General features: G+C 53.5%; 5 protein-coding genes across 5 annotated transcripts; 1 reads left to right on the forward strand and 4 right to left on the reverse strand.

Moving 5' to 3' along the window:
• Positions 1-1,017: 1,017 nt before the first annotated feature.
• MgERP2 (putative erp ER transport protein) lies at positions 1,018-1,975 on the reverse strand (the record flags this gene model as incomplete). The annotated part of the gene is made up of 4 exons (XM_003850287.1): positions 1,018-1,105; positions 1,161-1,440; positions 1,494-1,672; positions 1,732-1,975. 4 exons carry the CDS (start codon positions 1,904-1,906, stop codon positions 1,095-1,097), a joined length of 645 nt encoding a protein of 214 aa, XP_003850335.1.
• Positions 1,976-2,478: 503 nt separating this feature from the next.
• MYCGRDRAFT_105511 (uncharacterized protein) lies at positions 2,479-3,302 on the reverse strand (the record flags this gene model as incomplete). The annotated part of the gene is made up of 1 exon (XM_003850286.1): positions 2,479-3,302. One exon carries the CDS (start codon positions 3,289-3,291, stop codon positions 2,641-2,643), a length of 651 nt encoding a protein of 216 aa, XP_003850334.1.
• Positions 3,303-3,447: 145 nt separating this feature from the next.
• MYCGRDRAFT_61736 (uncharacterized protein) lies at positions 3,448-6,191 on the forward strand (the record flags this gene model as incomplete). The annotated part of the gene is made up of 5 exons (XM_003850028.1): positions 3,448-3,649; positions 3,697-3,766; positions 3,827-3,921; positions 3,972-5,711; positions 5,768-6,191. 5 exons carry the CDS (start codon positions 3,627-3,629, stop codon positions 5,934-5,936), a joined length of 2,097 nt encoding a protein of 698 aa, XP_003850076.1.
• A 153-nt stretch (positions 6,192-6,344) lies between these two features.
• Positions 6,345-8,243, reverse strand: MYCGRDRAFT_46697 (uncharacterized protein; the record flags this gene model as incomplete). Its single annotated transcript, XM_003850285.1, has 2 exons — positions 6,345-7,301; positions 7,356-8,243. The coding sequence occupies 2 exons, from the start codon at positions 8,241-8,243 to the stop codon at positions 6,345-6,347; spliced, it is 1,845 nt and encodes a 614-aa protein (XP_003850333.1).
• A 1,920-nt stretch (positions 8,244-10,163) lies between these two features.
• Positions 10,164-12,244, reverse strand: MYCGRDRAFT_110511 (uncharacterized protein; the record flags this gene model as incomplete). Its single annotated transcript, XM_003850284.1, has 1 exon — positions 10,164-12,244. The coding sequence occupies one exon, from the start codon at positions 11,940-11,942 to the stop codon at positions 10,164-10,166; it is 1,779 nt and encodes a 592-aa protein (XP_003850332.1).
• Positions 12,245-12,524: the final 280 nt, after the last annotated feature.

A 12,524-nucleotide genomic window follows, 5' to 3' on the forward strand; every position in this document is an offset into this window, starting at 1 on the left:
TCTGAGCAGAATCGCGCCGTCGATTCTCTGAAGCGCAGCCGCACGCCACAGCGCGGCGACGACTCGACGAGATATTTCTCTTGTTGTCATCTATCATCTCGGCGAATTGAATACTTGCAGCGTGCTTCCAGCGAAGGGCGGATTCTCTCTTGCGAGCAAATAGATATCTGCGAACTCCAGAAGAATGGATAGCATTTTGCACGAACTCACAATCACCCCGCCATCACACTTCCAACTTGACTTTTCTCTCGAACATCAATTCCCCGATGCAGTCCTTACCTCCGATGCACTGACTGCTGGAACCACAAATGACACTGAAGTAAAGCGGCACGACCGCAAGCCGTCCGGCAAACGCGGAGTAGACAGCAGAATCGGGACGCAGCCCCGACGTTCAGCTTGCTCAAAAGACTTCACTTTGTCTTCCGTTATAGGAAAGCAGCGCCGTAGACACGTACAGCCGTTAGTATGCCGCATTTGCAATGCCAATCATGGTGTTTGAGAGAATTTTTGATGATCTTTAGCTTTGCTTGTGGGAATGCTGTACACTGGAAGCATGCCTCGAAGAGTTGATGCTCCGAAGCTGCCGACTGAAGATGTGGATAGGCTGCAGGACATGGAGGACGGATGACGAGATTTGAGCACATATGCCGCATTCGCACACTTGCGACGAAAGCGTGAGAGAGCGCAATGGTGGAGCTGTGATAATGTTGCTCGACCTGCCTCGTTCTGGATGGCTCGCTTTGCGTATGCTCGTAGCTTGATCTTTGTTCTGTTCGCAATCAGACGCGGCAGTCAGGTGGTACTCGAGACATTCTTCGTTCTGCAGTATGAGTTGCTAGTAGCCCGTCTCCGCGTAGCTCAACTGCGCGCCATTGCGAGCTCACAGATGCGAGCGATCCATCGTCTGTGAGAGCTGATGAATCTTGGTTTTCCGCGACAATCGTGTCTATCATCGTTGCGTAACCAGAGTTCTTGCCTGCTCCAGTCGCAAGCACGAACAGGGAAAATCGTATATGTAGTGCGGTATGTGCTCGTCAAAACGTGCATCGTTGCATTAACATCTATTCTATAAGTACAGCGACCAGCGTGCAGTCTCAAACATAGCCTAGACAACCCGATATTAGCGACATTTCAGCTCAGCGCAAAATGATCACACTCACCCTTGCGACCACCAGTGAAGAACATCTTCACCACGAAAACCTGCAGAGCAGCCATGGCAATCATCAAACCGGTCTCCATCAAGTTGAGCTTGAATATGCGGGCTTCCGTGCTCCTGACAGTGCTGAAGTTCCTGTTCTCGCGAGTGCGGAAGTATTTCTGTTGTCTCGTCAAGGTCGACACTTGGCCGGAAAGCCTCGTGATGCTCTCCTCCACGCTGCCGACTTGCTCTGGCGTGGCGCCTGCCTTTTGCGGAAGTTGTGCTACGCCCTCATTTTCCACCTAGCGATTGTCAGCCGTAGGGGTTCCCAAGTTCTCCGTCCATGCCCGCGTACCGTAACATCAAAGTCCACCACTTTGTCCGCAAAAGTGGAGATTGTGTTGTCCAGACAGAATCGGTATTCGCCAACCTCTGTCGTCGTGAACACAAAGTCGCCCTGTCGCTCTTTCTCGCCGTCTAGGATAAGACGCTCCTTTCCAGAAACCTTGTCTGGACCGTGGACCGAGTAGCTAACTGCAAGCTGGCGTTAGTTCTGCGCTCACTACCAGGATCCGATTCAGTGTTCTACGCACGGTCGAAGTCTCCACCTGCCTGAACAGCGAACCAGAATGAGACCTTGGTTCCTGGCTCCTCGACATGCGCGTAGACGCATTCATGCGTGTTCGCGGGTAATTTGTAGGTGAGCGAAGTTGCTGAGGCGCAGGAGAACACGCCGAGCAGGGCGAGAACGGGCGAGAAGGAGCGCATGATTTTGTCGATTCGCAGAATCGAATGGAGGTCCGAAAAGTTTCCGCAGTCGGTGTTGATCGTTGCACTGTTGGCGCAATGAAGAAGTGAAGACGTTCGAACACTCGAGTGGAAATCTAGACACGCAATGCGCGAACAAGGGGAGGTCAATTCAGGGTCCTGCTAGCCACTAGCTTCAAGTGCCAAGCCATGTTCAGCTACCTAGCTAAGATACGATGTCTACAGGAGGTCTACGCTCTCTCGACGATCAATGGGATAGGTATCATATGATCCAAGAGGAAGCGATCACATTTGGAGTAGAAAGAGACATCAAATGTCTACATAAGCTTGAATTAGCTTTCGACGACGCTTCTTCAGCCTTTCCAGCTGCAAGAGGTATGCCCACGAGATGACAACCCGCTTCTGTACCCAACGTCTACAAAGCCCAAATGCTCGGGAAGGCCTTCGGTGGAACAGCGGCCAAGATTGGCATGTTATTCACAGCCAACTCCGCTTCTACAACAAGACCTTCGCTAGCACTGTACACGGAATCGAGGAAACCGTACAGTTGGCGATGCTCTGATTCAGAATGGAGTGCTTGCGAGCCTGAGTGGAGATCGCAACGCTCCTAGCCGTTCTCGATCAGCCGCAGCATGGCGTTCGCAGTCCAGCAGGGCGCGGGCATGCAGGATGCGGCGCCGTGGAGAAATTGCTTGCAAGCATGATAGTTTCACCCTTCCTCCTCAGTGGCGCATTCACTTCACATCCTTGGGCAAGACTCCGCCAGCGGTAGCTCCGGTACCAGCGGTTGCGGAGCCTTTCGCTGCTACATTCCCTTTCCGCTTGACGATACGCGATAGCCAGTTGGTGACGGGCAGAACGGTCCACCTCGCGAACCACGGTGTAGCCCACACGCTCAGCATGAGCCGAAGGGGTAGCAATGCCTTTGTAATCGCATAGGCAGTAGCCAGCTCCACCGCCAAGCGCGTCACTTGTTCTCCTTTCCCATACCACCTGTCTCCTTTCCCATCTTTGAACCAGTTCTTCTTGCGGAGCCAGTTCCCGAACTTCTCTGTCCAAACAGCAACCCACTTCCACTCGCTCACGAATGGCGGCATCCATCCTGACCAGTGGAATATTCCGGCCAATCCAAATAAAGGCACAACCGCAGTCAGCTCGTGAAGAAGAAGAAAGGCGGTAATGTGGGAGACTGGAGCATTGCGTAGAGGCTCAGTGTAGCGACGGAGGAATTTGGGCAGCCTAGACTCGATCCTTGTGACTTTAGACGCTGCTGTCGCTGGCTGTGACGGCGGAGCCTGTTGGGCGTAAAATCTGGAGTGCCGTGGTCTCCATTTCCCGAGGACAGTTGCTCGAGCTGGTAATGCTGCGCGTAATGATCGGTTCATTCTGACGGAAGATGGACGATGCCGCCAAAGTACAGGTGATGTATTGTTTGGCACGTGCAAGGTTGTCCGGGCTTTAGCGTGATGCGGTGCTAGCTTTCAGGGTGTCTCGAGCCTCAAAGCCCACAAGCGTCGTCAACTTTGAAGGCAACAAGATAACAAAACTCCACCAAACTCCCACGACACCTAGACCACCGACTCGACGCTTTTCATCCTCAGACACAGCCGAAGCGCCATCATCGAACCTCCTTGCGCCTATCCGACTCGCCCGCGAAGCGCCTTACGACTACGAAAGGCTTCACTACTGAGCACCTTACAACTGTTGAGAGCCGCCCGTCATGGCGCAAACAAATCCAAATGCGTATGTGCCGCAGCAGACGCTCGTGGAAAGTTGCTGACAGTGTTCAGCATCAACGTAAACGATCCAGGCCTCATCACACTCGTCAACAAACTCCAGGATGTCTTTACGACAGTCGGCGTACGTGTTCGCAACCCGGGCAAGAGCTTCGAAATCGCATACTGATACTTCAACTCGCAGGTCCAAAACCCGATCGATCTGCCCCAAATCGCTGTCGTTGGCTCACAATCGAGTGGAAAGAGTTCGGTGCTGGAAAACATAGTCGGACGAGACTTGTACGATATCCAGACGCTGGGAACATCAAGACACTGGCTGACTGTCCTAGCCTACCACGAGGTACCGGAATCGTCACAAGGAGACCTCTCATTCTCCAACTCATCAACAGATCTCCTCCTGCGAAACCGCAAGAGAATGGCGCAAATGGCGAGGAAACAACGGACAAGGAGTCAAATGCAGACGAGTGGGGAGAGTTCTTGCACATTCCTGGCCAGAAGTTCCACGACTTCAACAAGATCCGTGACGAGATTGTGAAGGAGACAGAAAGCAAGACCGGTCGGAATGGAGGAATCTCACCCGCGCCCATCAACCTGCGCATCTACTCGCCGAATGTCCTGACACTCACACTGGTCGATCTGCCTGGTCTGACCAAGGTGCCGGTGGGTGACCAGCCGAGAGATATTGAGAGGCAGATCAGGGAAATGGTCCTCAAGCAGATCTCCAAACCCAACGCGATCATCTTGGCTGTCACGGCTGCCAACACGGATTTGGCCAACTCCGATGGATTGAAGCTCGCAAGAGAAGTCGACCCTGAAGGTCAACGGACAATTGGTGTGCTCACAAAGGTGGATCTCATGGACGATGGTACCGACGTTGTGGATATTCTGGCCGGCCGCATCATTCCTCTCCGACTAGGCTACGTTCCAGTGGTCAACCGTGGACAGCGCGATATCGAGAACAAGAAGGCCATTTCATATGCGTTGGAGAATGAGAAGAACTTCTTCGAGAATCACAAGGCCTACCGGAACAAGGCTTCTTACTGCGGAACACCGTATCTCGCGCGCAAGCTCAACCTCATCCTCATGATGCACATCAAGCAAACACTTCCCGACATCAAGGCACGCATTTCCGGCTCTCTTCAAAAATACTCGGACGAGCTCAAAACTTTGGGCGACAGCATGCTCGGGAACCCAGCCAACATCATTCTCAACATCATCACTGAATTCTCCAACGAATACCGCATGGTCCTGGAAGGTCACAATGCAGAGCTATCGTCGATTGAGCTGTCAGGTGGTGCTCGTATTGCATTTGTCTACCACGAGCTGTACAGCAACGGTGTGAAGGCGGTGGACCCATTCGATCAAGTTAAGGACATTGACATCCGGACAATTCTCTACAATTCCTCTGGTTCTTCTCCGGCACTATTCGTGGGCACCACCGCGTTTGAACTCATCGTGAAGCAGCAAATCAAGCGCCTCGAAGAGCCCTCTCTCAAGTGTGTGAGCCTCATCTACGACGAGTTGGTTCGGATATTAGGTCAGCTCATGAACAAGCCTCTTTTCCGTCGATACCCTGGCTTGAAGGAGAAGCTCCATGCGGTGGTTATCGCGTTCTTCAAGAAAGCCATGGATCCCACCAACGCGCTAGTGAAGGATATGGTACAGATGGAATCCTGCTACGTCAACACTGGCCATCCTGACTTCCTCAACGGACACCGCGCAATGGCCATTGTCAACGAAAAGCACGCAGCCAGCAAACCGATTCAGGTCGATCCCAAGACTGGCAAGCCTCTGCCTGCCAGCATTCAGCCACCACGATCATCAAGCCCCAGCCTGGACCAGAACGGTGACGGGAATGGCTTCTTCGGATCTTTCTTCTCAAGCAAGAACAAGAAGAAGATGGCCGCGATGGAGCCTCCGCCACCGACACTGAAAGCCAGCGGTACACTCAGTGAGAAGGAGACACAGGAGGTCGAGGTCATCAAGCTTTTGATCTCGTCTTACTACAACATTGTGCGCCGAACGATGATCGACATGGTTCCCAAGGCGATCATGTTGAAGCTTGTCGAGTAAGTTTGTCGAAGTCTTTGAACAGGAGACCCAACGACTGACCACTTCAATACAGACACACCAAGGAAGAAATGCAACGCGAACTCCTCGAGCAAATGTACCGCACGCAAGAACTCGACGACCTACTCAAGGAAAGCGACTACACCGTCCGGAGAAGGAAGGAGTGTCAGCAAATGGTGGAGAGCCTCAGTCGGGCTAGCGAGATCGTCAGCCAGGTTCAGTAAATTGAGTGTTTGAGCGATGATATGAGCGGAGTTTGGTGGAAGCGATCATGAGGCCTACGAGCACGAGATTGTCTCATCATGGATAGAGTGGCGACCGGAGTGCTGTGGTTGGTAGAACTATGGGCGGGTCGAGCAAGCGTGAGCCGATATCCCTTTGGTGCTGTGGTGGGTTGCATTGTGAATCGTGCACTTCCTGCGCAGTCTGCGAGAGCGAGCCGGGAACTAGATAGCTGGGAGAATGAAAATTCCACCACTACGACAATGTCCTGAATCACATTGCAGCATTCACAAGTCCGGCGTCGACATCGCATCTCTGGAAGGATGTTCGTTTGACAATCTATATTTCCATTCCTACAAACCAGCTCATCGCCCGCCTTGAACACCAAAAGACAAGCAACAAACAACCCTCTACTCGTCCATCACGCTCGCAAACTTCTCGTTCATCCTCTGCAACAGGTCCTCGTACTTCTTAGTCACAGCTTCCTCGCCATCAGTAGGAAGCTCAAACTTCATACTCCTCAGGTCATTCTGGATCTCCGAAGTCGACTCCCGCACCTTGTTCCACGTGTGACCCTGCGAGATCGCCTTCTGCGCCTCGTCGTGGAACGTCATCATGGCCTTCATCATGTATGCAGTCTTCCACAGCGGACAGAACTGATCGTAGTCACTGTAGCCGTTTTGCTGGAGGAAGTCGTCCTTGATGAGGCCGGCCACGTCGAGGGTGATCTTGTCGCCATCGCCGAGAGCGGACTTTCCGACCAGCTGCACGACTTGATCGAGGTCCTCGGATGTGGAGAGCAGTTCGCGGATACGGTCGCGGTAGCGAGGAAATTCCGGGTTGGTCTTCTCGTAGTATGGCTGCAGGATGTTGGTATACTTGGAGTAGGACTGCGAGGTGTTGATGGAAGGGAAATGCTTGCGCTGAGCGAGCTTCTTGTCCAATCCCCAGAAGACTTGCACGATTCCGAGCGTGGAGCTGGTGACGGGATCTGAGAAATCTCCTCCAGGTGGAGAGACGGCGCCGACGATGGAGATACTGCCTTGCCGGTCAGGAGAGCCGAGAGCGACGACCTTGCCGGCACGCTCGTAGAATGACGCCAGCTTGGCTCCGAGGTAGGCGGGGAAACCTTGATCAGCAGGCATCTCTCCGAGACGACCTGAGATCTCACGAAGTGCTTCGGCCCAGCGAGAGGAAGAGTCTGCCATCATGGCGACGTTCTTGCCTTGGTCACGGAAGTACTCGGAAATGGTAATTCCAGTGTAGATGGAGGCCTCACGGGCAGCCACGGGCATGTTGGAAGTGTTGGCGATGAGGCAAGTACGCTTCATGATGGGTTCTTTGCGGCCATCGAAGTCGATTGTGAGCTGCATCCGTGGTCAGTATGCGGTTTCGTGGTTGCAGCAGTATGCTTTACGTACTTCTGGGAAGTCCATCAAGACTTCAGCCATCTCATTTCCGCGCTCTCCACAGCCAACGTAGACGATCAGATCACTGTTGGAGAACTTGGACACAGCTTGACTAATGACAGTCTTGCCACATCCGAAAGCGCCAGGAATGCACACAGTTCCACCAAGCACAGAAGGGAAAAGAGCGTCCAAGACACGCTGTCCAACGATGAAAGGATCGCCAGAACTGAGCTTGTCGGTCGAAGGACGTGGAACACGGACAGGCCACTCGTGCATCATGGTGTATTCCGACTTCTTGCCCTCAAACTCCACCTCGAGCATCTTCGTGTCAACAGTGTACTCTCCCTTGTCCGCAATCCAAGTGATGGTTCCTCTTGCGCGGGGTGGCAGCAGGATCTTGTGGTCGCTCAGCAAGCTGTTCTCCTCCACCACACCGAAAACGTCACCACCAGTGATGTGGTCACCCTTCTTGAACTTGTCGCTGGGAGTGAACTTCCACTTCTTCTCACGGTTCAGAGATGGCACATCGATACCGCGAGGGATGTAGATGCTTTGGGAGACGTCGCTAATGGCAGCAAGCGGTCGCTGAATTCCGTCGTAAATGGTCTCCATCAGACCAGGGCCCAACTCCACGGACAATGGCTTGCCAGTGCGAGTGACGGGATCACCGACTGTCACACCAGCGGTCTCCTCGTAGACTTGGATGGTGGCCTTGTCGGCGTCGATGCGGATGACCTCGCCGACGAGGTTATCGTATCCGACCTTGCACAACTCGTACATGGCGCATCCGATCATGTTCTGAGCGACGATGACGGGTCCAGAGACCGAGAAGATGGAGCCCTGGTTCTCATTGTTCTCGTCTCTCTTCGCCGTCTTCTTCTGCTCTTTCTTGGGAGCCATTGTGATAGCTTGTGGTGGGGGTGATGGCGGTGCTTCTGGCTCTTCCTGTAGTGGCTTGTCGAGAGGCTCGACGAAGGAGAAGGTTCGTGCTGCTAGCGGACTTCTCTGAAGCTCGGGGCTGGGTGGAAGTGGGAGTGAGTACTCGGGAGTCGAATCGGGCTCGTCGTCGTCGTCGTGCTCGAAAGGATTGTTGCGCAACCTTGAGGGCGAAGCTGCGGCGTAGGCGGAAACGAGCTGAATGAAGCTTGGTCGGGCTCTCAGCTGTGGTCTTGGTTGCAGGCCTAGCATACACCAAGATTATTCGAGAGTCAATGACGAGAGCTGTAGGTTGTACAGCGCAAGGTACGAGGTTGTCGATGAGGTGAGCTGCACTAGAGCTCCTGCGGGCGTCACGACGGCCTTGGCAAGACGTCGAGGAGAGCTGCGCCTGCGCCTAGCCGACATCGAGCACGAGCAATTGAGCATCAGGAGCAGGCGTTTCATTGATTTGAGCGTTTGAAATGCAGATATGCTATCGAGTGGTTGTATAGACCTGCGCCATCCATCACCCGCAGGCCGTCGATTGCCACGGTAGCAAGACTGCGGCAACAGCTTCAACACGAATCACGATGCACATCCATCACCAGAGAGAGAGAGAGAGAGAGCGAGTTTCAAACGTCCTATGCACAGTGATGGAGGGCAGTAGCAGCAGTGCGTCGAGGCCAGACAGAAGCACGAAGCATCCAACACACCTCGTCGGTCGCGCCTTCCTTGAAAGTCCGCCAAGCCAACGCACCTTCGTCACATCAAAACATAGATCAACAACTCTTCTCCAAACCCGAGCTCACGAGCTCAAGGACATGATGAAAAGGATAGGTGGGCATCAAAAATTCCCCCAAACACGCCCCCTGCAGAAGAAAGGTATGGTCAGCGATGCTCAGACAAACGGGCGACATTGAACAACTTACCGAAAGAGAATGACAAGAGACCGTCTCCGCGCTGTGCAATGCAGGACTTTCTCTTGGAACTCCCGAATTCATGAGCTCAGAAGTTCTTGAGAAGGTAAGTATAATCAAGGGAAGACGGAGGGATCGGAAATTCAGTCGAAGGTCAATCAACGACGACGGGAGCGGGATGAGGTAAGCTCTTAGGCGTGCTCATATGATGCTGGTTGTGATTTACTATACTGCGGCGGCGACGGCGAGGGTGGGGCCGAATGGATGGATGTTTAGGAGAAATAGGAGCGTTAAATAGGGGTATAGGAAGGCCGACAGATATGTTAACAGGATACGCCTAATAGTCGTACAGGTAGATTATCAGCAGAACAGGCTGTGAAGCGTATAGACGAGGTAGCACGACATGTTATTGACCCCACAAGTCAATGTACAGGCTGCCTCCTTCTTCAGTGTACGTTTTCGAATTCCCTGCTCGATCTGCCTGCTATATATGTGAGGGTATTCTGTAGTATGCCTACGTATTTTATAGGCTTAGAACTCTCGGGAATAGACCGGGTGTAGCTTCGAGGGCTCGACAACAGCAAGAACAATGGCAGCGAAATCCACCAGGTTGATAATCAGACAGTGTATAGCCACTTGAACAAGGCATGCTAGAGACATAGTCGTGGCATTTGCGGGTATCTCATCCATCACTATTCGTCCCAAGCACAAGCACACCCCAATCAAGCTCATCCACAAACGCCTTTCCCAGTTGCATATCTCGTTTCCGTGCCCAACTCAAGCTCACTGCATCATGTACTGATTCTAGTCCCTGCCTTAGGGACACTTCACGCATTACTCTTGATTTCCCAGAGGAAAACTGTTCTTCGCTGTCATCCACAAATAGCGCTGCCGTGAACGTGGCATTCTGGCACCACCTTCATATGTGCCTGCTCGTCGTTTCTTTCCTGCCGAGTTCTCCTGTGACCGACCTCAACATGTAGCCTCACCTCCACAAATCATGCTTGCTCCCCTTCCTCTTATGCCCGCCCGTAAGGTCCGCCATACTCGGCGGCTTTCTCAACATACTCGCAATCGTGCTCCCCGGTCCTCCCGACCCAGCACTGCCCTGACTACCCCATCGAGAATGATGACCATCCGGCGTGATCGGTCGCGGCGCCTCCTCCTGCGGCACAGCCAGGAATCCGCCGAACCCATTTCCTACAATCACGCTCTTGCGGGCCTCACCACCGAACCCTCCTTGCGCCCACTGTGGTCCCAGTCCGCGACCTGCACTGTATGCACTCAGTGGACGACCACCAGTGACCATACTACTGCGCTTGTCGCCGGAGACTTGTGGTGCAATCGCCGTAAAGACCCATTCCAGCTCGTCAATACCTTTGGAGAAGACTTCGAGCGTTTGGTTGAAACCCGCGGGTTGTTGACCGCGGTTGGGAGAGCCGTTGCCGAAGGGCGCAGCGAAAGGTGGGAGGATGAGGTGTTCGGGGAAGTTCTGATCGCGGACGTAAAGGGTTGTGAGAGCTGGGAGGGCGTTTGCGTGGAGGGATGATGCGAGGTAGGCGTAGTATGACTCTGCCGGCTTCTGCAGACCGTGAACGTCATCGCTGCCGGAGATTTCGAAGTGGAGGGTTTTGAGGGAGATTGATTGGAGAGGCGGCATTTGCTGGCTGGCGAGTGCGAGAGACTTTGAAACAATCTCGATGATAGCGAGATGTTGCAATGAACTTGCTGCCCACAACACTGATGCAAGATCTTGCGCGGTGACGCCGGTGCCCTCGAGTGTAAGGGAGAAGAGCATCTCGCGGATATGCGTTGCTTGCAGCCAGGTCGTCAAGCCGTGAGCGGTGACGTTGGGGAGATTCCTCAATTTGAGGATCTGGAGAGGTGGAAAGTCCGGAAGCTGGCTTGACGGTTGGAACATGGTGTCGTCCATCCAGGTCATGTCCGAAAGGGTGAGCTCGTGCAGGGTCGGCAGACTCGCAAGAACTATTCGCATGGTGGCAGGCTCCACGGCAAGATTGCTCAAGTCGAGGATCTCAATCGCCTGCCAGTGTCGATGCGCCAACAGCTCTAGCATTTCCTCCGATCCGCTCCTGTAACTCATCTTTCTCAGATCTGGACACCTCGCCTGCAGCTCTTGTCGCAACGCCAGACAACTCGGATCACCCGCGTAGAAGCCATCAGGAAGATCCACATATCTCAGATTCGGCATTACTGAGACAGTCCGCGCCAGCTCACCCTTGGCCGTCTCCCTCGTCATATACGGGATCTTGAGGAACAATGTCTGCAACGCAAGAGTTGGCTGCTCCCTCACTGTCCGACATAGCAGAGACAGTCGAATATTGGGAATATCCACGGGCTCCGGCGCTGACTTCCCGCGGAAGTGCTTCGCTCCCTTCCTCCGCTTGTCCGCCAATATCTCTTCCAGCTCGCAGTAATGCACGGCATCTATCCGCACGCTTGTGTACAGCTGCTGCTGCGCGACGGCATACCACTTCCGACAAACGCGTGCGCATGCAGAGACATCACGCAAGTCGCAGAGCATACAGCCATCGCCGATTTGTGAAGACTCGCATGGCTCGTAGGTGTAGTCTTGGGTGTGCGGACACACGTAGGAGAAGATGTTGTCGAGGACTTTGTCTGGTAGTCGCTCGGTGAAGTCGCGACCAAAGCGGGCGTAGTTGGGAGATCGGTAAGGACTGCTCGGCGGACTCTTCTCGCCCTTTAGACGCGATTTCGATCGGAAGTGCTTGAGGAAGCCCATTGTGTGCGGTGGAGGAAGATGTTACGATGTTACGTGGATGTCGTTAATGGTGGGGCATCAACGTGAGGAGAATGGTGCAACTGTGAATGAATGCGCCGTTAGCAGAGCACAGTCTGCAACATGGTGCGGTTGTGGCCGTAATAAGCTGTTCGGAGGACGTCGAGACAAACAGAAAGGTTGTTGGACAAACAATGAATCTTGAAGTTGTCTTGCACCTGGAGCAAAGAGAGACAGGCCAACACAGGCCTCGCGCACGTTAGTTCTAACCCCTTGCGCAAGGGTCCCAAGTATAGCGGGGTGTCGGTAGCCTGGTGCCGCTAGAGTGAGTGGAAGCTTTGTCTCCTCTTGGCTGTTGCTCTTGGTGTGTTTCATCGATCGTCGTGCATCTTTTGTGTTGGCCTACTCTATGTCTCAAATCGTCGACTGCATCGACTTGGCAATATGTGTGGCTACCCTCGTTACGGAGTGATGAGGTCGTCTGTGAATTGCACTTCGATTTCTTCCAATAAGAATTACAAAGCATTCCTGGTTGTTTACTCCCGGGACAACCGACGGATGAACAAGGGGAACCCCGAGATGCTA

Source organism: Zymoseptoria tritici, chromosome 8 (assembly GCF_000219625.1).
Source record: "Zymoseptoria tritici IPO323 chromosome 8, whole genome shotgun sequence".
In the NCBI taxonomy this organism is placed as follows: Eukaryota; Fungi; Ascomycota; class Dothideomycetes; order Mycosphaerellales; family Mycosphaerellaceae; genus Zymoseptoria; species Zymoseptoria tritici.